An 8,795-nucleotide genomic window follows, 5' to 3' on the forward strand; every position below is an offset into this window, starting at 1 on the left:
CTCTGGGCCACCCTTTCCCCCCACCCCGCGTGAAGCTATACTTTTCCTGAAACCAACATCATACCCTATGGAGGAAATCTGAAAGATGTGCAAACTTCAAAAATTAACCAAAAAACAGCAGTTTGCCCAATTCCTTTGAAATTTGTGTGGTAGCTTCCACTCATTGGGCACTATAACCCTCACCCACTCTTTTCACCACAAGACCCATTTTTAAATCTGAATTAATTCGGATTCAGATTCAGATTAATTCGGATACAAAACAAAACTGGGGTGATTGGGAAGGCTTAATTTCGGACAAAATACAAAATGGGGTTGATTCGGATTTGGTACAAATCGAAACAGAAAAAATACAAAACGCACAACCCTACTGAACCGGTTTGATGTTGAACCCGCTTGATGTCAAACCCGTTCGCACATCCCCAGTTTACACAGCAAAAGATGATTGCTTGGTGTCCAATAGGGGCTCATAATCTAAAAGCAAAAAGGGCAGAAGGCAGATTATTCATCTGGAGGTTAATGGTGGTGGTGGGGAGTAAGTGATGTTGTTAATAAGCAGCACATTATTTTAATACCAGCGATGAACTGGGAGAAAGGAGGAGTGTCTGTTTTAAGATTAAGGGAGATTCAGGGGAAGCACTCAGAAGGTGGGGGAATTGGCAAGTTGTTGATCACAGGATCATGGGGCAACACACATTTCATCCTGAGCAACAACTGTTTTTTTTAATGTCCTTCTGACTTTTATTCTGCTGGGGAGCAGGTCATTGCGGAGGGTGTGGTGGAATCGGAATATGACGAATATTGATATACTGCTTTCCAACAAAAGTTTCCAAAGTGGGTTACATAGATATAAATAAATAAATAAATAAATAAATAAAGAAAGAAAGAAAGAAAGAAAGAAAGATCCCCGTCCCCAAAGGACTCACAATCTAAAAGCAACAGTCACTGGAAGTACTGTGCTGGGGGTGGATAGGGCCAGTTACTCTCCCCCTGCTAAATAAAGAGAATCACCACATTAAAAGGTGCCTCTTTGCCAAGTTTGCAGGGGCTCTTTTAAGGTGGGGGGATGAAAAATATCCACCTTCCTCCTTTTGAAAGCAGGGCCATGAGGAGACACAGACTCTTTTTAAAATTTGGATCTGAAGTAAGCCTCATGGGGGAAGAGGATGGTCAGTGTCATTTCCTTTCCTTGAAACACACCTCAATTCACACATTGTTTCCTCATTGTCGACTTTCTCTTGCTAGAGATTGGGAGGGGGTGGAATCCAGTGCCCCCCCCGCCACCTACCAATGATATCAAAGCCCACAATAGAAATGAAAAGTCTAGGAATGAAGCTCTCACCCTTCAGCGAACAATCAGGGGTTGGGAGGGAGTTTCTGATCCAGCTCTGATGCTTCTGGTTTTGTGTGTCTCTTACAGGGCTTCACACCTGGCAGTACATTGGTGGCTGTGAGCTGAGCAAAGATGGGAAGAAAAAGGGATATGAAATATATGGATTTGATGGGTGGGACTTCATCTTCTTTGACATGGATACCCTCACCTGGATGTCAACTGATGCTGTGTCTCAAAAAACTAAGAGGAGGTGGGAGACTGATCCAAAAATGAATCATGACAAGAAGCAATACCTGGACAACTGCATTAACTGGCTTCAGAAATCAGTGGCCTATGGGAAGGAGTCCCTGCTGAGGAAAGGTGAGGATGAAAAGGGACAGTGTGGGAGAGCTTCTAGGTGTAGGATTATGATTCTTTCATATCCCACCCGCTAAATTAATCCTAGACTGAATAGACACTTTGCTCAATATGAAAGTGTGGAAGTCATTCGTGAACCATAGAATCACAGAGTCATAAAATGAGAGTTCGAAGGTGTCTTGCAGGCCATCTAATCTGGCTCCAGAGCAGGGAATCCAGGGCTAAAACACCCCAAACAGATGGAAGTGCAATATCTGCTTGAAGATCAAGGAAATAGAGCCAATTAGCCCCTTAGTGTTGGGTTATTGAACTGCTCTTACCTTGGCAAAGTTTATCTTAAAGTTCAACAAAACTTAACATCTTGTAGGTTCATGAGATTTAGTTCATGAAATCTAGTCTTATCTCCTGAGGCAGCAGAGAAGAAGTCTTGGCCCTTTTCTATGTGACAGTCCCCCAGGTATCTGAAGAGTTTGTTCATGCCCACATCAGTCTCCTGCATGGGATGGGTGGGTTGGGGCGGGGGGTCATTGCACTTTTGACTGTTTCCCCACATGAAAGAAAAAAGTTCCCTTCAAGTAGAAAGCTAGCCAAGTGAAGAAAGCATCGCAAGCTAGCCTTCCCTTCCTTACTTGCTTGGTTTGCAGGCACGGGTTTTCTTTGAAGTGTGGGGCGAGGGAAGGGCTTGGAAAATAGCTCCCTCTCATCCTACACTCTGAAATGGCACAGCCCCTTCTACCGTGGCTTTGTGCTGAATGGGTGACTCCAGCATTTAGAGCTAAGCACAGGATCAGACCAATTGTATGGTCATGTTTTTACTGGAGTGGACCATTGTAGACTGCAGGTGGGGCATAGCAGACCGGGGGCGGGATTTTCCTCCATCTTAGAGAAACAGGTGGTGTTGGTGATGGTTGGCTCATAGAAGAAATGCCCATTGTCTAAGCACATGGAGAAGCTGCACTTGCTCTGCATCATTTGCTTCTACTCTTAACGAGAGCCACTCATTAAGTCAAACTCTGGGCGGCCGGACGCCATTCTTCCAGCAGCCCATTCCCAGTTGCAGGCAGTGCCAGACTTTCCGGTGGCTGGATTTCTGCTCCACACTGCCCTCAGTGGCGACTTGCTGCACTATAGCTGTTGTGGAATTTCCAGGCTCCTGGCCCAGCCCCAGTGGCGGAGTCAGGGAATAGAGGCCCGGGTTCTAACCCGTCCCCAGCTGCCCCACCATGCCTGCAGCCCATGTGTCTGTGAAACCCCCTTGCACGTGACATCACAAACATGTGTAGTTGGCTGCCAACACTGCATGGATGCATTAAGGATGGGGACTAGAGGGGGCCGGGGCGGCAGGGGGCATGGCCACCTAGGGGTAGGGCTTTTTAGAAAACCTTTTAAAGCCATCGCTGAGGGACGGCGGAGCAGGAACACAGCACCTGGCCAGCAAAATCTGGCTGGGAATGAACGACAAGAAGGCTTGCGCAACCCTTCCATGGCTTGCAGTCAGGTTCTTTGAACCCATCTGCTGAATGATGGCTCTGCCTCTGGCCTGCCCTGTGAAGCCAGTTATTGGCTTTCCTGCACACAGGAAGAGAATAAACGGCTTCTTGTCTGAAGCAGGAATTGCCTTAGTATCAAGATGCCTTTCTTCTGGTGGGCTTGTCTTGTTTCTTCTATCTGCTTGGTGTGACTTCTGGTTTGTCCTGGGCTCCTGATTACATGCTCAAACTTTTGGAACATGATTGTGGATATGGCTTGATGGACCATATGGCTTCTGATCATCTACCTGGCTCTCTCAGTCCTGGCTTTGGATATTCACCCCCTAATGCCATGGCTCAGTCACATGACGGCAGGTATACCGCTCCTGCACTTTCTCACCTGGTTCCCATATAAAAGAGAAATAGAATTCCATGTCACCCACACACTGATGGCAAGTACCACCAAATCTCAAGATCTTTTCATCCAATGTTTTCATGAAGGATTTGATATCATCATGGGGGATGATGCAGGAACTTGATATAGAGAAGAGGCTCTCCCCTGTTTTAGATAGGAATCTTTCCCAGTGCTACCTGGAGATGCCAAGGACTGAATCCGGGACCTTCTGTATGCAAAACAAGTACCCTATCACTGATCATGGTCCCCCAAAAACCATCTTTGGATAGTGGTCCAGAAAGCAGGAATGGGACCGCCAAAGTATGGTGGTACCTACCAAACTCAACTCCAACAGAGAGCTGAGGATATTGTGCTTGATGGTATTGAATGGCATGGTAGATCATATTGAAAATGTATATGGATCCAATCTCATTGATCCCCGCCTGCGTTGTGATGCCCTCCCAAAAGCTCAGAAGTAAATGGCTCCTAACCTGCAGAACTTTTATATATATATATATATATATATATATATATATATATATATATATATATATTCAATTGCTATACCGCCCTTCCCAAAACGGCTTATGGTGCTTTACCCAGAGAAATAATAAATTATTCTCTTTGAGGATTTACATTGAAAGAAGATGCTGAGACATGCCGGGGATTAATGCTTTTCCCTACTATTAGAGATGTTGCAGATAGAATATATCCTATCTCAGGAGTGAGACTGGATGAAAATAGGAGTCCCCTCCCTGCTTTTTAGGTGCAGCACCCTTCTGTCCAGCTACTGGAGAAGTAGTGTTATCTGTATTGTCAGTAATGTTGCCACTTTTGCAGAGGCCCCTGTGGTGAAGGTGGTCCACAAGACAGCTTCTGATGGCCAGGAAACCCTCGTCTGTCAGGCCTTTGGCTTCTACCCCAAGGAGATCGAGATCAGCTGGAGGAAGGATGGAACGGTCTTGGTGCAGGACGTCATCCCTAGTGGTATTTTCCCCAACTCGGATGGGACCTATTACACCTGGAGCAAGATCCCCATTGTCCCCAACGAGAAGGACCACTACCAGTGCCATGTGGAGCCTGCTGGGACCTCTGGACCTCAGTCTCTGGGCAGAGACTGGTAGGAGGCTTCAAAGTAAGGAGGTCTATGAGGTGGGGGTAGCAAACTCAGGGAGGTGGTTCTCACCTGGGCATTGGGACTGTGGATTGAGGGCTCCTTCAAGAATGCCTCTCAGGCCACATCTTGGGGGGGGGTGGAGTTTGGGGGCTGCATGCTGCTAGGAGAGGGAGCATCCTATATACAAAGCTACTTTTCCTCTGCAAGGTGGCTGGTTCCAAGGGTGTGTTGCATGCTCTGCCTTTTGCTTTCTCATCCCAGACTCAGCACTTCCTCCCTTCATCTCCCCTTGGAATTCTATCTGTCCCTTCATGCTGTATTGCTGCAGAATCTGGTTTCCCACCTTCCTGGAGCTCCCCATCCTATGCATCCCATGCAAACCAAGCCTATTTCTCCCTGCCATTCACCCCCACCCCCTATTTCCTCTCCCAAGATATTAGCACTCCTTCTCCAGATGCCGCCACCCCTGCATGGCTAGGTACCACCTTGATTCGTGGCATCACCATCGAGTGCAGGCTCCTGAACCCCAATGGACTGCAAAGTCCACCCTGCTCCTGGGAGCGGGGCCCTGCCGGAAGGGTCAGTTCCTCTGCCTCAGCATCTAGTGCATCCATTTGGCATATTTGGAAGAATCAAATTCTTTTCTTATTTTTGTTCAGTCTAAAATGTCTTTTTCTAATGTCTGGGAATAGAATGATTTTTCCATGTATGGGGAATAATTGGGGAAGCAGAAGAGTTTTCTCAGTTACATCTCTAGCTGGCCATTGAGGTGAGAATGCAGAAGGAACTCCTGGCACTGGCTTTTGTCTAGCAATGGTGGCTGATGGCCTCCAAGTTGGAGGCATCATTTTGAACTGCAATGAACCTTTAGGGCATCTCATTCACTCCATGCTCTGAAATAAGGGCTGGCTTTAAGAAGCTCAGGAGCTACTGGTGTCTCCTGAGCTTTTCCAAAGTAGGTGTCCAGGAGGTTTTTCACACATGGCTTTATGCCTGGAGTATCTGAAGAGCGAATCTGCTTTGTAGCAGATTTGCAAGATGTTTACTTCAGGGATTAAATTGACGATTTACACAGCTGTGGGCTCCTCCTGCACTCCCTGCGATCTTTCTCCTGTGTGAGTGTTTGTTTCGATTTCCCCCCACCAACCAATCACATCCCAGGAGGAGGCGGAAGACGCCTCCCTTCAGTATTACTTTTTTTTAGTCTGACAGCCAGCCAGATGTCTGCAAAAGTGGCAAGTCAAAGCAAGAGAACTTAACCCCAACCTGCAGTCTCCATTGTTAAGCTTCCACACATCTGCATATCCACACATCTGTCTATGTAAGCTGTGTCGCTGTGGTGACCAAACTTTGAAGACACACATTTTGCTTGTGCTTGCATTTAACTCAGGAATCCCGCCCCCCGCTCAATCAAGAGAATCACCACTTTTAAAAAGGTGCCTCTTTGCTTAGTGAGCACGGACAAGGGGAAGGACCATACTGCAAGCGAAGAGCATCTGCTTAGCATGCAAAAGGTCCCAAGTCCAATCCCTGCATCCCTAGATAGGCCTGGGAAAGGACCCACCTGAAAGCCTGTAGAGCCACTACCAGACCACGTAGAAGACAGTACTAAGCTTGATGGAGCAATGGCCTGTTTCAGTGTAAGGCAGCTTCCTATGTAGATCTCTCTGAAGAGGAATGATGAGAGGCTCCTTCATTACTGGCCTTCCACCTGGAAAGGATGTCCTTATTTTCATCTGTAGCTGCATTGACTTCTTGCTTTTATCCATCTTTATTTTGATTTGTTTACTGCTATTCTTATTGCTTATATTGATGTGTTGTTCCTTGTTTTGATTTTATGTGAGCTGCCTTGGGCATTGTGCTTTGTGAAGGAAATGCAGGATACAAGTGTCTAAAATAATTTGATATTATACATTATTATAATAATTTCACATCTGGCAGATGCTCTATCAACTGGGGAAGATATTTAATACCTGCTAGAATGTGCTTCCCCACAAAGATTTTAGTTTATTGTTGCTGTCATAAACGAGCGCAAAATAAAATAACGACCAGGACTTTTACATTTTATTATTCATACAGTGCTAAACTGGGTTTGTCCTCTGAATGGAAGCTCTATTTCCCCCTTCACAAACTTCTTTTCTTATTCCTTCAGGTGACGGAGAAAGAGAGTAAACAGCAAAGAAAGAAAACTCAGGCAAAACAAAAATGTGCAAACAAATCCACTGCTTTTGAATGTTCTGAGTTGAATGTAATTCCAATCCAAAAAGGGTGTTGCAAAGGAAACACAAGGAAGAAGCACCCTCAACATGTAAAGATCTTACCTAGTACATCCAGTCTTCTCACACATCAAATAACTAATACAGCTGTGGGTGGGGGATATGAATGCATAGATTATGGAAAGAGCTTCAGCCACAGCTCAAGTCTTACCTACCGTCAGAGAGTCCACACAGAGGAGAAAATATATCAGTGCTTGGTGTGTGGAAAAAGCTTCAGCTACAACTCAAGCGTTACCTACCACCAAAGAATTCATTCAGGAGAGAAAATGTATAAATGCTCAGAATGTGGAAAGAGCTTCAGTCACAGCCCTAAACTTACAGTATGTTCTCATGTCGGAACAGTTCTGCATAACTGGAAAGCCCGCATGCATCATTTGCTTGGTTCTAATAAAGGCATTTTACTGACCATGTGAATTTTGTTATTATTAACAGACACATTGATCTGCTTTCTGTATTTGGAGGTGGCTTCTGCATAAGGCCACCACTGTGAACCTTTAGGTGGTACCACTTCCAAATTTAGAGAGAGCAGAGCTTGATTGATTCTCTGACCTTATTCCTAATGCTGCTTAGTGAGATGCAAATACAAAAGATTTCCATGAGTCTGTTTCTAGCCAGGCTAATGAATATAGGACCAATTTGCATGAAGGTAAATGCTCATGGCTGGACTAGTATGTACAATACTTTGCCCCATTAGACACCCAACCTGCTACGTATGTATGTGAAGTATTTGCAGATATTCTCTGCTTTCTGGGTCCTTCTTGGTCAGTGTCATAGTCAAGAATTACCAAACATCTGGAAACCTGAATTTTAAGCTGCTAACTGCTCTGTTCTATAGTGAACAGGAATGGGTGAATTAAAGGCCATTTTATCAGCAGTGCTGGTACTCGGAAAAGAAATAACTAGGTGGTTAGGTGGTTCACAAGTTATACAACTTCCACATCAAAAGTTGACCATCTTGAATTAGGGTGGATGGCATCATCACAAAATATGCCCCTGAGGTTTCCCTACAAGTCACCACAACTGTGCTGAACTTGCTACAAGGTGATCCAGGCATTGCGAAGATGTAAAGGGAGAAGATACACACAGCTGCCATCTTGAAATTGGTTCTGTAGTTCATTGATGGAATATCAAGGTTTCATGTCCTCTATAATCTGAACATGTGTACCAGGTTTGGTGCAAATTAGTCAGGCAGTTCAAAGGTTAGCCCACTTCCACTTCAAAAGCTCACACGTCTGCCATCTTGTATTGGGGTGGATAGTGCCATCACAAAATATACCATTGAGATGTCCCTATGTGGCACCTCAACTGTACTGGATTTGGTCCAAATCCCAATTCAGACATTATGCTGTACGAGTCTGTACACTCATGCACGTGTTTACTGTTTGTGTGAATGACTGTATGTATTCATTTTTAAAATGTACGTGGATATAGGCCCTACAAATGCATGGTACAGATAGGAATGTAATCTCATCCAGCAAAACATGTGAATGACTGTAACTGTGTACAAATCTGTACCTGTGTACTCTAGAAACTTGTACAAGTGTTGAACATAATGTGTGAATGGGGCTGTTGTGCAGTTGTTATGGGGAGACACACACAGCAATGTGATTCCCTAAAATTACTTTCCATGAGGAAAGTAGATTTTAAAAAATCACGTTGCTGATATTCATCAGAAGACAGAAATGGCATGGTTTTATATGGTGCACATTTGAGGTTTGGCAAATATTTTGATGCTTTTTGTTTTCTTTTGGGGCAATTTCACTTTAAAACACACACAACGTCAAGTGTCTGGGATGGAAACCTAAATTTTAAGCTGCCACCTGCCTTGATCTGCACCGAAAGTGGACGAGCA

The 8,795-nt window shown here is 44.9% G+C and overlaps 1 protein-coding gene across 7 annotated transcripts in view; it reads left to right on the top strand.

The window, feature by feature from the left end:
- The window catches only part of LOC128343369 (major histocompatibility complex class I-related gene protein-like), a 35,285-nt gene extending 27,936 nt beyond the window's left edge, over positions 1-7,349 (top strand). For 5 of the 7 annotated variants that reach the window (XM_053292331.1, XM_053292328.1, XM_053292333.1 and 2 more), the window contains 3 exons: positions 1,418-1,690; positions 4,391-4,685; positions 6,820-7,349. In XM_053292331.1, the coding sequence (XP_053148306.1) occupies positions 1,418-1,690; positions 4,391-4,674 (557 nt within the window). In that variant the 3' untranslated portion in view covers positions 4,675-4,685; positions 6,820-7,349. The remainder of the gene's footprint in view (positions 1-1,417; positions 1,691-4,390; positions 4,686-6,819) is intronic. The other 2 variants (XM_053292334.1, XM_053292335.1) reach the window with 2 other exon arrangements.
- The last annotated feature ends 1,446 nt before the right edge of the window (positions 7,350-8,795 follow it).

This window comes from Hemicordylus capensis, chromosome 2 (genome assembly GCF_027244095.1).
Source record: "Hemicordylus capensis ecotype Gifberg chromosome 2, rHemCap1.1.pri, whole genome shotgun sequence".
In the NCBI taxonomy this organism is placed as follows: Eukaryota; Metazoa; Chordata; class Lepidosauria; order Squamata; family Cordylidae; genus Hemicordylus; species Hemicordylus capensis.